The 17,791-nt window shown below is 52.2% G+C and overlaps 4 protein-coding genes across 4 annotated transcripts; all 4 read left to right on the forward strand.

Annotated features, from left to right (window-relative positions):
- Positions 1 to 1,463: 1,463 nt before the first annotated feature.
- Positions 1,464 to 7,648, forward strand: TrAFT101_000492 (uncharacterized protein). The gene is made up of 4 exons (XM_024909356.2): positions 1,464 to 2,586; positions 2,810 to 3,200; positions 3,533 to 7,534; positions 7,593 to 7,648. The coding sequence occupies exons 1-3, from the start codon at positions 2,174 to 2,176 to the stop codon at positions 5,633 to 5,635; spliced, it is 2,907 nt and encodes a 968-aa protein (XP_024764696.2). The 5' UTR covers positions 1,464 to 2,173; the 3' UTR covers positions 5,636 to 7,534; positions 7,593 to 7,648.
- Positions 7,035 to 9,119, forward strand: TrAFT101_000493 (uncharacterized protein; the record flags this gene model as incomplete). Its single annotated transcript, XM_066126043.1, has 1 exon — positions 7,035 to 9,119. One exon carries the CDS (start codon positions 7,035 to 7,037, stop codon positions 7,518 to 7,520), a length of 486 nt encoding a protein of 161 aa, XP_065982140.1. The 3' UTR covers positions 7,521 to 9,119.
- Positions 9,120 to 11,793: 2,674 nt separating this feature from the next.
- TrAFT101_000494 (uncharacterized protein) lies at positions 11,794 to 13,540 on the forward strand (the record flags this gene model as incomplete). The annotated part of the gene is made up of 1 exon (XM_024909357.2): positions 11,794 to 13,540. The coding sequence occupies exon 1, from the start codon at positions 12,500 to 12,502 to the stop codon at positions 13,538 to 13,540; it is 1,041 nt and encodes a 346-aa protein (XP_024764701.2). The 5' UTR covers positions 11,794 to 12,499.
- A 538-nt stretch (positions 13,541 to 14,078) lies between these two features.
- Positions 14,079 to 14,948, forward strand: TrAFT101_000495 (uncharacterized protein; the record flags this gene model as incomplete). Its single annotated transcript, XM_024907425.2, has 1 exon — positions 14,079 to 14,948. The coding sequence occupies one exon, from the start codon at positions 14,079 to 14,081 to the stop codon at positions 14,946 to 14,948; it is 870 nt and encodes a 289-aa protein (XP_024764702.1).
- Positions 14,949 to 17,791: the final 2,843 nt, after the last annotated feature.

Consider the following 17,791-nt stretch of genomic DNA (forward strand, 5'->3'; position numbering starts at 1 on the left):
TGCCAAGTACAGGATGATGTTAAATCCGGCTTGCTGCAAGGCAGAAGCACATGCTAGCGCTGCTCTTATTTTCAACCATGGCTCTGCCACGGTAAGAGGACGCAGTAGTGCGTGCCTGAGCCTTTGACGGCGGGCTCGTCTAAAGACTAGCACCGGTTCCCAGCTCGGGGCCACTGCAGAGCTGAAACTGGGCTGTATGTACGGAGTTCTCATCAGGTCGGTGCCGTCCCAGTGATGTACCACCGAATACGGAGTACCTACTCCATACATGCGCTTCAACTCGACGACGCCCGCCAACCACCATCACAGGAGCCAGCACTGCGAGGCAAAGCAAGCAGAAAACATGGAAAAAGGGCAGGGAAAGGGCCCTCGTCCTTCCCCGCTCTGCAGCAACACCTTTTGTGATTTGTGATTTGCTGTGCGCTCATGATCGTCCTGAACCGGCTGTTTTCCTGTCTGTCCGCTCCCCACCCGAGCCGAGCGTCACGTTTGCATCTTACATGGCATACATGGCAGATCGCCCTTTGGGTGCTTCAACCTGCTGTGCGTACCCGAACGCCCTGATCGTTGCTCCGGCAGGATACATGAAAACACAGTGCCACGCACGCAGAGTACAGAGTACTACTATACCTACCTAGTATGTGTGAGATGACGAGATGACTAACCCGACATTCAATAGCCACTCTGCGGGAAAGTCTGTCTGTTCGTTCGGTCTGTCTGCTTCTTGGTTGGTGGGGCCCAATCTATCTATGGCGGCGCGCGACTCCGTTCTCGGTACAGCAAGAACGATTCCAGTATTAGTGCTTGGACCCTGGAGGGGTCTTGCCCGGCTGGCCTGTCTGGCATTCAAATTTTCTCTCTCGCCGAGCTGCGCTTCACGGTAGCATCTGGTCCTTGGCGCCGTGCCTCGTTCTGCCGCAGCTCGAGAGTCCTGGAAAATATGACAAGTGATGATACCCATGAATCAGTACGACTACCTAGGTTAGTAGTAGTAGTCGTTCTGTAGCCACTGCGCGTTGTAGTAGTAGGACTGTAGCGGTTCTGGCCACCTGCTCAGCGGCTTACAGTACGAGCGCTTAGCCGCAGGCCCTGCCCTGTATCGCTGGCTCCGTCGTAGGCGCGCATGTACCCTCCCGTACCCCCCCAGTGGGCCCCGACGGCGCTGGGCCACGAGGGTCCCTTCCAAGTCAATACCCAGTACTCCGTCGCAAAGTAGCGCAGTACATTGCCGCGGCTGCGGGATCACGGCGAAACAGGCACTGGGCGCTCGCGGCCGCCTCGGTAGCGAGTACCGCCCGCGCAGGTACTGGGCCCAGCGATCGAGGCGAGAAAGAGCGGCCGTCGCAGGCATCTTGTAAGCGTGAGAAACGCGGCAGGTACGGGCCCGGAAGTATTGTCGGTCAGTCTCCATCAAGATGCTCTGGCCTAGTCTCCATTTTTGCTTCTAACCATCCTGCTGCTAATTAATTCACCTGCTATCGGAGCATCTCTTGTCTTGCGACGCTCGCTCTGCCTCTGACTCCGACTCTCAACCTTACAAGTATTTCGCGCAAGGCCACAGTCAGTCTCGACGGTGGAATCGAACCAGCAACTGCTCGCCGCTTTCGCCAGGACGCTTCGGCCCTCAGACAAGGGCAGACAAGACAAGACAAGACAAGACAAGACAAGACGAACGCGCCTGAATCCCAGCCCACACCGAGCGTCTCCTCTTTTCGGCGCTCGTCCAAATCCTCCCACGGGACTAACGCTGCTGACGGTGAAGCTTAAAGCATTACCAGCTGCGTTGCTTGCTTGTGTCTGTCTGTGTGATTGACGAAAGAGAGAGACCCGCCCGGCCAGAGTGCGGCGATTTTCCCAATCTACCTACTCATACAAGCATCGCTGCGGCGCCAGCATTTTTTTGCTCTTCTCTTCCCTCTTACTCTACTTTTTCGCTTGTCACAAGCCTCTACGTCAAGCCAGACAAGAAAAAAAAAAATACCGTTACAGGGGTGGTTGGCCTTGTTTTTTATTTCCCTTTCTAATCCTCTCTCGTCACCCCTCCACTAGGATTCACATCATATTATTGCCTGCACGCAATCCGGCCAGAGTACAACGACGGACATCGTAGGTATCTGTCTGATCCGCCCCTCAGCTCAGCCAGCAGTCGCTCGCTCTCAGCTCCCGGCAGTCCATGGCAGCTGTCAGCCCGATTGCAATGCACCCAACTGTCACAGAACACGACTACCGCTTCCCGCGAAGACCCGACCATCCAAGCACCGACCGTAGCTTCGCTCGCATGGATACGCGACAAGACCATGTCGCACTCACCAACGGCGCTGCTGCCGAGCAAGCCGCCTCGCCGTCAAAACACCATGTGCTCGACGCCGCCCTGTTCCCGGCCCTCGAGACCGGCGCCGGGCCGTCTGGCAGCGTCGAGCAGATGCAGAGCGAGGATCCCTTGGCCGCCCAGATCTGGAAGTTCTTCAGCAAGACCAAGGAGCAGCTGCCGAACCAACAGCGCATGGAGAACCTGACCTGGCGCATGATGGCCCTCAACCTGCGCAAGCGCCAGCAGCAGCAGCAGCAGGAGGAGCGGCGCAAGAGGTAAGTTATTATATAATTTTTTGCTCTCCCCCCCGGCTAGATCGCCCATCTCATGCTTCGCCATTCCAATGTGATTGGTCTGCCCTTTTTTTTTTTTTTTACTACACGGCTAGACATGGCTTGGCTTTACCTTTAATGAGTGGAGGGGAGGCGGGCTCTGGCCATCACATCATCCCGGCGGAGGCTGACATATTTTCTCTTCTCTTCTTCGCTCCACGGATAGGTCCCTCTTGCACTCTACGCAACCACAAAACGCCCCCAGCGGCATTGCTCAGCAGCTTCGACGCACCTCCGACATCCATGATCAGAGCGTGGATGCCATGAACATCGACGACTTCATCTTTGCCGACGAGGGCGCCGTTTCCGTCAACGACAGCTCACCGCAGCCTCCCGCAGCGTCGTCGCTCTCCGGGCCGCAGACCGCTGCCATCAGGAAGAACAGATCGTCCAAGGCGTTGGCCGCCGCCGCCATCCCCATCAAGGGCCGCAAGGGTTCTACCAATCAGTTCGTGGCCCAGTCGGTCCCCGTTCCGCCACATCACCAGCGGGGACAGCACGATGAATTCCATTACGTCCCGCGACACGACAGGAAGACCAGTATAGATGACCGACGGGTGAGTAGACTCCATCCATCAGATCAGTCCTGTTCCCCTTTTTCCTTCTTCGTTACTGCCACCCTTTTTTTTTGGCACGTCTCATTGCTCTGGCGTGCATTTTTCATTTTCCCCCTCAGTCATTTTCTTCTTTCATGGCTGTGGTTCTTTTTTGTTTCCCTTCTAACTGCTCCCTATTGCCGTCCATTCCCTTCTCCAATCACAGTTTCCTAGACCTCCCCCCCCTTTTTTTTCCCTTGACCTTCTTTTCGTCTTAATACTGCGTTGTCATAATTTGGGTTTTACGGTTTTACTTCTTCTGTATTGTTTGGCTTACAATGGTTGATGTCAAGACACGAAAACGACCTGCCAACTTTTCTCCTCATGTGAGCGCCATCAACCCCAGTTCATCCGCCGTCAACCTCGATTTGGAAGCCGACCCAGAGCTCAATGGATACTCTCTCGACAACTCCAACGCATTGTCGTCCATGCATCAGCAAATGGCCAACAACCAAGGCTCTGCATTCAATCTTGATACCTTCATGGACAATGACGGCGTCATGGGCTCCGCTGCCCACTTTCAATCCAACTTCTCATTCTCTCCCTCCACGTCTCCCATGATGCACAGCGGGCCATTTTCCTCCATGTACAACAACGCCTCACTACATTCCTCTCTCAACAACCCCGACTTTTACTCCCCAACCGGCTCGGGTTATCCGTCTGCTACATCTACGCCTCACCCAATCAACGACAACGATGGTGTCTACTTTGGCTCCTCGCAGGATCTGCAGCACCACCATCAACAGTCGCAGCAGCAGCAGCACCATCACCGGGCGCAGGGCTTCCGACATAGCTCTTCTAGCATCAACCACCACATGAACCAGCAGTTCATGTATGGCGATTCCAACGGCGGCGCACATGGGAGCAGTAACGGCAGCGGCGCCAACTTCCCCTCCACGGGTACAGGCTCAGAAGCGGTGTCAGCGTATAGCACCGCCCCGAGCTCATTTGGCCACATCGATCCCAGCCAAGTCTTTCAGACAGATTCCCAGGTCGCATCTCCTGTCTTGCCAATGCAGCAAGGCAACATGCTTGGCTTTGGGGGCGAGGATGACGATGACGATGCCAATGCTTTTCTGGACCGTGGCGGCGTTGGCCTCCACGGCGACTTTACGTCTGCTGTCGATGAGGCTGGATCATTTGGCTGGGATGCCTCGCTTCCTGGACAGTTTAGCACGCAAGCCGCCCGCTTTCCCGGCGGCCCGACTCGCAAGCATGTTCAGATCGGAGGCGTCACGACGACTGATTACGTCGACAACAGCGGCGATTGGGACGGCCAGGGTCTGAGCATGAGCCGGTCGCACTCGCAGACGCAGGCGCTTGGCATGGGCACCGACAAGCGACAAAACAGACTTCCTCGGAATTCGTCCACACCCTCCCACATGACAAACAAGCACAGTGGATTCGAGCAAATCGCTCAGTCCCTTCCTAATTCTCCGGGTGGCCACGCCGCCGGCAACGCTTCGGGCTTCTCGTCGGTTGCGCCAAGCAGGCCGTCTTCACCGCCCCCAAGCTCCAAGCATGGCTCCACGACCAATCTGGCGGCGACTGGTGGAAACTCTGGGGAGAACGGCAATCCCACCACTTGCACCAATTGCTTCACCCAGACGACTCCGCTGTGGAGACGAAACCCCGAGGGCCAGCCTCTCTGCAATGCCTGCGGACTCTTCCTAAAACTTCACGGTGTCGTGCGACCACTCAGCTTGAAGACGGATGTCATCAAGAAGAGAAACCGGGGTTCGGGCAACAACCTACCTGTTGGAGGGACGAGGAAGAAGGCAGGCACGGGCTCAAATGCCGCTTCGAGGAAAAATTCAACGCTATCCATGTCTGCAGCTGCTGCCGCCGCCGCTGCGGTAGCTGTGCCTATGACGAACAACCAGGTAGCAGTATCACCACCATCATTCAACCGCCCCAGCAGCAACAAAGATGCCGATAGTCCCACTAGCAGTGGAAATTTCACCGCGGGAAGCACGCCCGGCAGCCAATATGGCGGAGCTGCCATTGTAGGTGGCAAAGGCGTCGTACCAATCGCTGCTGCACCGCTGAAGACGGCTCCCGGGCCCGGTGCTTCATCCATGTCTCGGCCGGCCACAGCGCCATCAAAGAGACAACGCAGACATAGCAAGAGTGAAGGCACAGCAAGCTCGTCGGCCATGGAGCTTGATGGTCCTTCAGAATCTGCTGCGCGACCGCTTGGCACGACTCCCAGCATGCCTTCCATCTCAAGTACCATGATGTCACACAACAACTTCTCCATGGGCCAGCGCTCCATGATGGGATCGAGCATAGGATCAAACATGGTATCCATGGGCGGGACTCAGTCCAGCCTAGTCAACGGTGCCGGCGGCTCGTCAGGCCCCCAAGAATGGGAGTGGCTCACTATGAGTCTTTGAAAGACTTGTCTTGATGAGCAAAAACTTGGATGAAAATTCTAGATTTCACGAGCACAAGGCTTGCGTATGCTTGCCGTACGACGTATGGCGAACAGTATTTTTTATCTTTCTATTTTTATTTCCTTGTCTTTTTAGTCCAGTAAAGGATCTCACAGAAGACGGTGCCGGGCTCAGAAGAAAAGAGTGGATATACTTAAAAGAGACGCGGCTTGTTTATGTCGCTGGTAATGCAGGCAGCCTGATTGCATTATTTACGAAAGAGGCTATCACTACGTCAAAGGGAATAAGGGCGTATATGAATGGGCATCTCCATGGCGTGTTGGTTCAAGCAATGATACCTGGGTCTGATTTTTTTAAAAATGTTTTTTTCTTTGCAAGCACGAGTTGCCACAGTTTGATAATAGTTTTATCTGGGTTGAATAACATGGGCGGGAAACATTCCGGAAAGCGTTTTTATGGTATATTTTTTTTCTATCAGCACTTGGTGGCAGACAAGAAAGGAGCACGCGCAACCAGGACACCAACGGGCAACTCTTGAACCGCGAGAACTCAACAGACGACTGTCCAAGAGCATGGAACGGACTTTTCGGACTCTTTGAGCCAAAATATAAAGAAGGCTGGTCGATGATAACGCTTTGGAAGTTTTGCCTCTCGCCGCATGAGACTTTTTTTTATTATTATTATTATTTTCCCATAGACTTTAGTTTTTGGATTATGGCGGCGCTATCCAGTTTATTTCCTCAATCTATGCCCCGAAAGCAGGCTTATCCTAACATTTTACTTGCCTGTGTGCCCTATTTTGCTATATTGTGTGCGGCTTTCTGCTTCTCTTTTCTCTCTCTCTCTCTCTGCTTATTGCTATCCCTTTTGGATGACGATGAAATGAGTCTTGTTCTAAATTTTCGGATTAGAAAGAACGTTCGAAACTTTTTTTTTTTTTTTTTTTTTTTTTTTTTTTTTTTTTTTTTCACACCTTGTTATTATTGTTTGGCTAGAGATTTGTGCCAGGGAGAAAGATGTGCTTCTACGACGACTCGATCGGAAAATAATAAAGACAAGTATTTGGAAAGCCACGGCCTAGGCTGCGAGAAAGAATCGTGATTGTGATGGCGACTGTTGGTTTTCCCCCTCCCTTGATCCCTCCCCCCTTTATGATACGTCCCCCCTTTACGATACGATGGACGTCACGCAAAACCCGTCTACAGAGCCATACATTCCATTCGTCTACCTGTGTACCATATACTCTTACTCGTTACTCCTACATGAACGGATTCAAAAAAAAAGTTACATCCCCTTTTTCGGGGAGGAACTTTTATACCCAATTCGCCGCACATGCACACTATAAAAACAAAAGAAAAAAGAAAGCCTCCTCCCCTGGCAGATTCCGCCCACTCCGGCCATGTTTCCCATCCAATTTTTTAATGCCATCAAGAAGAAGAATGAAAAGCCTACCCAAGGGTCCTCACTTTGCGGCTTCCTCTTGGTCTTTAGTATCAGTGTCCATCTCTGCAACTCCAAGCCAGAAAAACAAAAACGAATGAATTGTAAGAAGAAAACAAACCAAAGGGGTAAAAAAAAAAAAAAGAACGACAGCGGAAAGGGACTAGAAAAAGAGGGTACAGAGACGAGGCTAGCAGTACATTATAATGAATTAATTTGGTATCCCAACCGGCAACAGATGAAATGTAGAAGCAAGATGCCTGGTAGCAAAACAGAAAGGAGAAAAGTTTCTCGCAGTGGTATGTCAAAGATAAACAATGGGGGGGCAAAGAAAACACTAAAAGGCCAAACAAGCAAAAAGAGAAAGAAGAAAAAAAAAAGAAAAAAGAAAAAAGAAAAAAGAAAAAAGAAAAAAGAAAAAAGAAGCCCAGAGTGCTTCTTGTGAGAGACGTAGGAGACGTAAGAGAGAGAGAGAGAGAGAAAACAATTCAAAACAGCCTCGGCTGACGTATCGCAGGAGGCCTACGATATCCCCAATTGTACCACAATGGCTTGCCCTAAAACATGGTGCCAAACGAGTCGTCGGTCGGGATGCGCTTCCGCGGACTGTTGCTGCCACCATTGCCGTCGCCATCATCTGTGGCGGGCTTGCGATGCCGGAAGGTGAAGCCGACAAAGAGACTCTTGCTCATCTCTTCCTCACGCTCGGCCATGTTCTCCAAGGCTTGCTGCTTGTCGTGGACTTCTTTGTACTTGGCCATGTCGGCATCGTTGCCAAAGTCGTCGAAATAGCCGGCATCCGTCTCAGAGTCCAGCTCTGGCACGAACGGCGCCCTGGTCTGGCGCAGCGTATCCCAGTCGACCTCGGCGAAATAGTGGTGGGCGTAGATATCCTTAATTTCACTGAAGCGCTTGGTGCGAGAGTTGATGCATCTGAAAAGAGGGCTATGCGTTAGCTTTCATTGGTAACGAAAAGGGGAGACGCAAAATAAACTCACGTTGTGATGAAATTCCACGTCCTGTTGCTCAAAAAGTAGTTGGGGTCTTCCCAGACGGGCCGCTTGAGAACCTCTTTCCAATGCTTCAAATTGCGCCACGTCTCGTCGGGAGTCGAACCAGCAAAGGGCGGGAAGCCGGTCAGGGCCTCGAACAGCATGCAGCCCAAGCTCCAGTAATCCACTGTGTAATCGTACTCCTCTCCTCTGAGAACCTCTGGCGCCATGTAGTCGGGCGAACCCACAATGGACTTTGCGTAATTGACATCGTTCTCTCGCATGGTTCGGTAACTCTCGCGTCGCTCGGCTACGGTTCGCTGACCAATTGGTTTGCCAAACGGCACTGGCGTCTCGGAAGCTTGTTCCAGCTTGAGACGCATGGACTCGATCTTTGACGGGGCCAAAACACCGGCAGCGAGGCCAAAGTCGGTCAGCTTGACGTGGCCTGTGGAGTCGACGAGGAAGTTTTCAGGCTTCAGGTCGCGGTGGATGTAGCCGAGCTTGTGGAGAGCGTCAACTGAACAGAACATCTCGGCGATGTAGAAGCGCGCATGTCGGTTGGAGAGCACCCCCGTATTGTTAAGGAGAGTACGGAAGTCGCCGCCAGGCACGTATTCCATGGCAAGATAGATATTCTTGTCGTCTTGGAATGAGTACAGAAGCCGAACCAGCCAGTCGCTTTGCGCCGTTGTTAGGATATCTCGCTCCGTCAGAACATGGCGGACCTCGTCCAGCTTAAAGAGCAACTTTTTGCTCATCACCTTGAGCGCACACACCTCCCGCGTGTCCTTTTTCTGCGCAAGAAAGACTTGGCCATAGCCGCCCTGGCCAACCTGGGTGAGGATTTGAAAGTCGCCCTGTTTTAATCGAATTCGACGCTTTCGAAGGTTGGCGCGCTCTCGGCCGGTATACTTTGACCACATGACTCTGTGGGTTTCCGTTTCAGTGTCGGGGGGTGCTGGGAATTCGGTCTTGAAGGCAGCGAGGCGCTTCTGCCGCGCACCGACATAGGTGAGCAGGTCAAAGTAGTAGTCCAGGAAATCTAATGCAAAAAAAAAAAAGGGTCAATATGAATCAGTCACAGGACAGTGAAACCGGGGGCAACAACGGCAACACAACAACAGCAGCAACCCAAGATGCAACTTACAAAGCTGGGTGACATTGACCATGCGGCGCACATTGGGCCGCTGTAGAATCTCGCGCTCCTCGGCCGTCAAGCCACGAGCCGTGTTAAACCTCTTGGCTATGATGGGACGTTCCCCCTTGGTGTCGTACATCTGCTGGCGAGAGAGCGCGGCATGGCTGTGGTGGGGGTGGCGGTCTTGGTCCTGGGCGGCGAGACGAGGCACAGGCGGCGCATTTCCATCGTGAGCCTGGGCCTGGGCTGGGGCGTGTCGCTTGCGTGGTGAGCCAGGCGAGGCTCTCCCCTTTTCCACCCTCTGTGCCCTTTCCGCCTTTTCTACCTTTTCTACCTTTTCCGGCTTTGGCACCTTTTTTTGCACGACGCTGCCATCGAGGGGCTGGGCGGCGGGCTCCTCCTCCCCTCCCTCCTCCTGCAACTGCTGCTGCTGCTGCTTCTCCAGAGACTGAAGAGTCAGAGGCTGAGGCGTCCGGGGCTGAGGCGTCCGAGACTGAGACTGAGACTGAGGCGGGGGCTGCACAGCTTTTCTGCTGCCGTTGGTGTTGCCGGCGTTGCTGGTGCCGTTGGCCTTGCTGGGCGAGGGCGAAAGCGGAGCGATGACGCTCTGCGGGCGCGGCGTCAGCCTGACGGGAGCGTCAAAACCGCCGCTGGAACTCGAGCTGAGGTTGGAGCTCACGTTGGAGCTCACGTTGGAGCCCAGGTTGAGGTTCATGGCGGCGTCAAAGGCCGTGGGCAGGTCGTGGGCGCCGGGCGGGTTCGTCTTTTTGCTGGGGCTGCCCAGCGGCGTGTTGAGCGGGTTGATGAAGCTGTTGATGTTCATGGTCGGCGTTATGGGGCGAGGCACGGCGGCTGCGTCTCCAGCCAGCGGCGCCTTGTCCCTGCTGGAGCTGCTGGTGGTGCCGACGCTGGAGCTGCCGGAGAAGAAGGTCGACATGAAGCTGCTGGCCATCTTTTTTTATTTATTATCCACCGCAATGCGTGACGTGGCGGCGGCGGTGGAGAGTGGACTGGACTGGGCTTGCAGGGGGATGAACAAAGCAAGCGAGCTGATCGATCGATTGGCCGGTGGGCGAGCGTCTGCAGTAGCGGAAGACAGGACCAAATCAGGCAAGCAGTAGCAGTAAATGAAATGGTCGCAGTAGTTGGATCGGTGGATGTGCTTTTGCTGCTGCTGCTTTTGCTTCTTGTGCTTCTGGCTGTATGGATGTGCGTATATCGTACAGTATATGCTTTGGGTACGCCTGCAGATGCCACAGAATCGATAATTTGAGAGTTCAAAGTCGGGGAATCAGACTAGAGAAAACAAGAGATGCAAAGAAAGAAAGAAAGAAAGAATGAAGCAACGAATAGAAGGCCGCAGTCAGACTGCCACTACTCGCAGGAGTCAATGCCGGCAGCACAGGTGCACTGGGAGAAACGAAAATCGATGCCGTCACGTCACTGTAGAATAGAAGGGGAAGGAAGACCGTAGATAGAGCCAGCTAGAAGTGAGTGAAGTGAGAAGAGGCAGATTCAGGTGACGAGACGCCGATGCAAAACAAAACAAGCTTCCCTTTTTTCTTTTTTTTAGGTAGCACTGCAGACGGATGAACAGCTGGAGCTTCGACGTGATTGACTGATTGATCGATTGCTTCGCCAGTCAACCAATCTCTTGGGCTTCGGGATCGCTTCGTCAAGGCTGTCATTCGCTGCCTCTTGCAAGCAGGAAAAAAAAAAGCGACATGGGGCTCGCCTTTTGGGTAAGTGGGATGTTGGAGCCAGCCGGCGATTGGATCCAAAGTCAACATGGTTGCAGCGGCAACAGGCATTGTCGAGGGCGGGTGGGGGCGCTGAGGCTGCTGAAGAGCCCGCTAAGCTCGCAGCAAAGGAGCCCACATGCGCGCCAACAGCCCTTCCACAGGGCCTGCTAGCCCAGAAAATTGCAGCGCTATCGGTGCTAGCAGCGACAAGCGCCATCGGCGGCAGAGCGTGCCAGCGCTCTGATTTGTGCCCTGTAGCGCCCCCCCTGTGGCTCCCGCTATGGGGGAACTGAGGGGCGCTGCAGCGATGACCTCAGCAGCGGGGGTGGTCTCAGCTCTTGGGGAGCTTGCAGTGGTATCAGCACTTTACAGTTTTTTTTTTTTTTCTGCCCCCAATTCTTTGTTGGATACGAAAGTTTTTTTTTTTTTTTTTTTTTTTTTTTTCCTTGTGTCAAATGTCTCAATCTGGATTCCTTGCAGATGATGTTCCGAGCCCTGCATGAGGATTAGCGTCACTTGATTTTGTCTGGGCTGAAGGGGCTCATTTCCATGACAACAAGAGGCATTGATGCTAATTACAGTTTATTGCAGCTGTGCGCGCACACACACCCACACAACAGCGGTGTCACGATAAACAAAGGGAGGTTTGTCAAATCATAGGAAGAAGCAATAGCATTGCTAGCAACAGCAGAGCAAATGGCCGGATGCGGAAGTGTGGCAGGCTCTGTTTTGGTTGGAATCTTGAGCTTTTGTACAACCTACGGCTTATCCAGTATTACATACATGCATCCGACACCCTTACCACTATGCAAGCTATGCATGTAAGATGGGGTTTCTCCATCAAAACAAACAAACAAACAAACAAACAAACAAACAAACAAATTCATGCCTCGAGGCGGGTGTTGCCATGAAGGCATATTACTGTATAAACGGTTGCTATTAGGACACTGCCTAGGTTCGTCGCTATAATCTCGACTGTCACTGCGTCAGTCGCTTGGCTCACCTGAGCAAGAGCATCTGCTGCTGAAAAGGCTTGTTTCACTGCAACTCGTTGTGAATAGTATTCCGCCTATACTGGATAGGCACTCTACTGTAGACACATGACTACTCAACTACTGGCGCTCACAATGAAAGGCGCTCACAGTCAGAGCGCCCTCGGCTCTCCTCGTTTGATAAAGCATCAAAGGGGCCGTCATCAATTGCCTCTAGTTGCGTAAACAAAGCACTCGACACGCCAATCGGTGATGAGATGGAGACCTCACTCACGTACGGTCTTTGAGCGGTACGCACCAGTAAAGGCGGAGGCTTGGCCTATGCCCTTCTCCCGTTCTGTTGCGTAGATGCGGCTCTGGCGATGATGTCTTTCATCAGCAGATAGTCACTGCCAAGTAAACATTCATATTCGTTATGAGGGCCGCGCATGCCTACACTATCCGCTCACTGATTTCATGCTAATAGACAATGTCATCATCACCTCTGCTTGCTTGCTTGCTTGCTTGCTTGAGTAGTCCAGCTCAGCGGTGGCAAAGGCAAAATTCACTCGGCCAGCATGGATCTCTCAAGCCATGGTCAAAACTCAGTCTTGGAAAACCTAAAAGAAATGCAGTACATGGTGCAAAGACTGCAGAGAATCCAAATCCTCCAGGAGCAGCGCATCATGCAATTGGGGCGCCAACTTGAGTCGTATCGCGAACGACGAGCCGAGTTTGCTCAGTTCTCACGTCTGCCCCCAGAACTGAGGCGTCAGATATGGGCGTTGGCTATTCCTCCACAGGTTTTCCGACCATTCCGTTACCTCGAGCCCTCCTATCTGGAGTGGAAAAGCCTCCCTCCGCCAACAATTTCTCGAGTCTGCCGAGAAGCTCGACACGTTGCATATCAGCAGGGCGCATTATACCGCCATGAGTTTCTCGCCCCCATCTTCTGGACCTGGTTCAGTGGACAGAGAGACATATTAGATCTTTCTGCTTACTGCATGTCGGAAAATGGGTTCATTCCCTTGCAGACGAGTCTTCTTCGAGAGGCAAAGGCAATCATACTAGATGTGGGCCTCGTCAGTGATCCGTTGATAGCCGGGTTGAATAGCAAGTCCAGCCATCTTGGTAAAGTTGATACCATCTATCTGACGGTGGGAAATCCATCTCAGGTGGAAAAGCGGTCGTGGCATCCGCACGCAGTAGCCCGGCTATTCAGAGGCCAGTCTTTTGCTCTAGTGGATATAGAAGACGGCCAAGAACTTGAGCGTCTCGAGCAAATACTTCAAATGAGCGGCAGTGATGAGGTCAACTTGATGAACTGGTGGCACAGAGACGCCATCACCAGGCTCCAGGACCAGATTCGGCCTCCGGCTGACAAGATGAAGGCCTGGAGAGACGCCAAACAGCTCCTCTTGCAAGGATGGATATCGCACCATTATCCAACAACTTTGCCATTGCCTGAGAGCTTTTTTGACGAAAACGGTGTGATTAGGGTACAAGAGGTCAGGATGGCGTATCCGCAGATACCCAAAGTCCAGCTGGTGCATGCCTTTGAACTAATACCCGTCTCTCGGTTTGCAAAATGGCGTATGCTTGAAGACATCAGAGGTTGAACCACGTGCGTGTAGAAACTGAAATTGTGAGCTCACGGAAACAAGTACATACTATGTATATAAGCAGGTAGCAGCCAAGAGCCCAATTAAAGCACACCGTTTGCAAAGTACATAAAACACTATGTACTCTGCATCAATCGAATGATTCTGACGGTTGGAGCTCGGAGTGCGTCGGCGTTGCCCCAAACCGGCCAATCATGTCCCCAGCTCTGATCTTATCAATCAATCTCTCTTCCGTCACATGCCGACGCCATCCCGCAATCACTTGATCAGAGCAAAACGACCAGGGGACCTCCCCCACGTTTTAATGAGCCGGGCCGCTCTTCTTTCATCTCGTACTCCTCACCGACGGCAATTGCCATCAGAACCGTGATACCGGTAGGCCGCCCGTGCTTCCAAAAGGGAACCTCTTTGATCAGCCGCGATGCCAGCTCCAATTCAACTGTGTAAATAGCTAACCACGTCATATAGGTGCATAGAATTCGAAGCTCTTCTGTTATTCCAATCGTCTCACCCACTTTCCATCTCCTTGCACACCATGAAGTTCCTTAGCGTCATCACCGGCCTCACCGGCTGTGCTACCGCCGTTGAACTCACCGCTCCTCTATTCGGTGACATCGACGGCGGCTTCGCCTCTCGCATTCCAACCAGCTACGAGTCCGCCGTTCTGGGCCGCCGCATCCTAGCTTTGACAAAGCTCGGCACCCTGTCATCGACTTTCCCCAAGTCCAAGTCTTCGTCGTCCAATAGAGACGCTGACGCGACGTGGAATCGACCCGAGGGCCTCGATGGCCTGCCGATTGGTCAGATGGAATACATTGCTGATTGCGAAGACCAAGGGCACCCGACATTGCTGGCCATCAAGATTTCCACCAGCTACAGAAACGCCCAGGCGGGGTCCAACCTTACGCTGTCCGTGCAATGGACTCCGCCATACCCGCCCGCCAGGCGCATTCCGCTGCTGTCTCGTCTGCTTTCATATTTCCCGTACATCAGTGACAAGTACGATGCAGCAGACGATTCGTCGTCGTCGTCGTCGTCGTCGTCTCCCCCGGACACGGTGCCCTACTCTGCGGCCAATCTGCCTCGATTCTCGCTCATTGGCTACCTGGAGCCCATCAATCCCGATCTCAAAGAGTCTCTCCGGCTCGCCTACTGCTACACGTCCAAGCACCCCGACGCCAAGTACTGGCTGCCGGGCAACAAGATTCACACCAGCGAATGGGCCAGGCTGGTGGTCACACAGGTGTACTGGATTGGCGGCTTCGGCGACCGTGCGTACATTGGATGGATCCCCATCGAGGAGTGGAACAAGGTAACCAAGGAGGAGTGGGAGCAGGTCCAGCTGCCCGGCGAGAAGAAGGGCTGGAGCGAGTGGAGCCTGGCCGATGAGGCTGATGAGCTTTGAGGCGGATGAGCTTTGAATGGTTTGGTTCGATTTGATTTGATTCGATTTGATTTGCGTGACCTGTTTATTATGGCGAAGAGATGACAAGCGCTCCAAATTTGTATGGCCAGTGTAACCGACGATGTGATGTGGCGATATATTAGTCTAGCTGTGCCAAACGATGCTACGTTTTACAGTTTCATGTTTACTTTTCTTTTTTCTTTTTTGTTTTTTTTTTTCTTTTTTCCGGCTTGGCTGCTTCCACACTCTAGGGTTATTACTACCAATATTACAATCATTATTTTCTAAACCACAATTAGCTATAGCTGAGATATTTCTTTTTTTCCCCAGAGCTGGTGTTATCACTGGGGCATCAAAGTATTTCATTCACCCATCATAACCCATCAAGTCTATACGAGAAACAGAATACATAACCCGTCTTCCATTTCAAGTTGTGAGGAGGGAGTGAAAAAAAAAAAAAAAAAAAAAAAAAAAAAGGAAATGAGTGAAATAGGTAGGGATGCCCAAGCATTTCGTGTGACGATGCGGATGCCTGAAACAAGCGGTGCGTTGGGCTTCGGCTTATACGCACGGCTCGCATCAGGCACATCCATACAGCATATTCTATTATCCAGATGGATATTGTTGTTGTCTCGCCATTCACCCGGCCCGGAAGGGCCTTGATCCGATGCATTGCGCCCTGGCGAATTTCATGCAGGCCGGGTATTTATTCTATTCGCACACGTGCAAGTACATGTATAAAAGAGACCGGCGATTGGAGCCTTACAGAGACGGCACAGAAATGGTGCAGCAGCACAGCCCGGAGGCTTAGATGAATCCCGATGCTAGCAAGGCCGGGGGATCAGATCATGCAATTGACAGGGAGCAAGAGAGGCATGTTTCTGATTTTTGCTTTCTCTTCTCTTTGTCGAGGGTTTTAAGCAGGAGTACGGAGTAGGTATACCAGTTTTGCGAAGAGCTCAACTGCTGGTACTCTGCCGGGTAAGCAAATCTGCCTTAGTACAGATCGAGTATTTAGTGTACATACATGCGCAGTGTACATTCTCGTAGGGCTCATACTAGGCATATTGGGGTGCCTTTACTAAAGTGTTTATCAATACTGTATCATTGCCAGAGAAAAAAAAAAAAAAAAAAAAACTGTCAAGGGGAGATGGATATAGCGTTGATATTCAGGATTTTTGCCCAACTCGTGCATGTGCGGCGGAGCTCGGGATCAAATATTACAACATGAAAGTACAATATATATAGCCCATATCTTTGTGCCAGCCTATCATCGCTCTGCTCAGTTGCTGACTCTGGGTACTATCAGACGGAAAGGAGGTTTAATGCACCTTTATCTTCAACTACATATCGCATCTTACTTGTCCAATAGTCGTTGCCGAGAATCATGCTTCTGCAGGAGGGTAGCTGCACGTATAACGCTCCCTACGCTGAGCAATAGTAATGCACCTCGTGAGCATAGCTTCGTATACAGAGAGTATGGATCAAGACAGTGTCTTGTCTCAACCTCGTCTCCTGCCTCAAAGAGTGGGCTAGATTGCAGATCTGGCTGTCCGATACGAGACCCGGCTCTTCCTTTGCCCGGTGCTACAGTATCTCTGCGGTAGCATCGAAAATATCGAATAGCCGAGCCTGGTTGGTTGGTTTCGGTTTACATACATGTACTGTACGGTAATCTTGAGCGGACTCCCCCGGGTTGTGGCCCCGAGACAGACGGACGATAAAGGCAGAATTAAGCAGCCGGGGGGATCCACCAGGAACAGGCCCGTTTGCTGCTCGCTTACTTGGTTGGACACTTGCAGCAATAATGGCAGCGTGAGGCAAATAATGGGCTCGAAGATGGCATGGGCAACTAGGCATCCTCACTTCCAGTCATTATCAACGGCACTCAGCAAGGCAAGAAAAGGATGCCAAGCTGCTCCACCGCCTCGAAACCACGCTGGGGGCAAGTTTGGGGCTCACAGTGAGGCTATCAAATAGCAGTCGGAGCCCGTAGTATTGACTAATTACCATTGGTGATGGATAGCACGTAGTAGTAGTACGGAGTACGTAGCATCATCATCAGCAGCAGCAGCAACGCCTATTGTGAGATGATGCAACGGCGCCACATGCGCATATCACGATGCTAATGACGCCTACAACTGGCAATACTGCATGGGGAATATGGATGATGTATGGAGCCAGTCGAGAGCTTGTTAGTTGTAGTAGTAGTGCTATTCTGGTTGTACGAATAGTAAGTAGTGGTATTAGGTATTGCCTATACTGCATGGGGGAGCTTCGTTTCGGAAGAAAGTCTCCAGCATGTCTGGTACCTGACCTACATACATAGAGATCCAGTACATGGCCCGGCCAGGTTTATCTCGGTCAGTTTCTCAGCGCCTGTTGGGCTCCCTGCCAGTCTGCATCCGCGTGGCTGCATGCACATGCGGGCAAGGCACGTCGAATGATATGCGCTCTTTAAACTGTGGTGGCGTGCCCCTCACGCACAAACGGAGAGACGGGTAGCAGTAGAGGATCAATAGCATCGAATCAAGTATGACGGACGAGAGCCATACACACAGTGCTGAGCTTTTGCTGCGTGCCTTGAATTGAATGTTGTATGTGCATTCTGCTGCACTCCGCATAGACAGACAGACAGACAGACAGACAGACAGACAGAATGGACAGCAGCCTCGTCAGGTGGCGGATTCGGTTTGTCCGGTTCTCTGTGGTCATGTTTGCTTCATCCTTCCGAGTGGTTGAGACTGACTAATGGGCTTGTTGACGGTTTATTCTCGGTCTTTGGAAATAGCAAAGGCGAGGCTTTCGTAATGGGAACCGGGTAAAATACTAGACAAAAGCCA

Source organism: Trichoderma asperellum, chromosome 1 (assembly GCF_020647865.1).
Source record: "Trichoderma asperellum chromosome 1, complete sequence".
NCBI classification, from domain to species: domain Eukaryota; kingdom Fungi; phylum Ascomycota; class Sordariomycetes; order Hypocreales; family Hypocreaceae; genus Trichoderma; species Trichoderma asperellum.

Excerpts from the sequence above, each read along its gene's own strand:
- TrAFT101_000492 (XM_024909356.2), top strand. The coding sequence starts at position 2,174 with ATGGCAGCTGTCAGCCCGATTGCAATGCACCCAACTGTCACAGAACAC. Across the intron at positions 2,587-2,809 it reads CAGGAGGAGCGGCGCAAGAG|GTCCCTCTTGCACTCTACGC; the intron begins GTAAGTTATTAT and ends CTCCACGGATAG. Across the intron at positions 3,201-3,532 it reads CCAGTATAGATGACCGACGG|ACACGAAAACGACCTGCCAA; the intron begins GTGAGTAGACTC and ends GTTGATGTCAAG.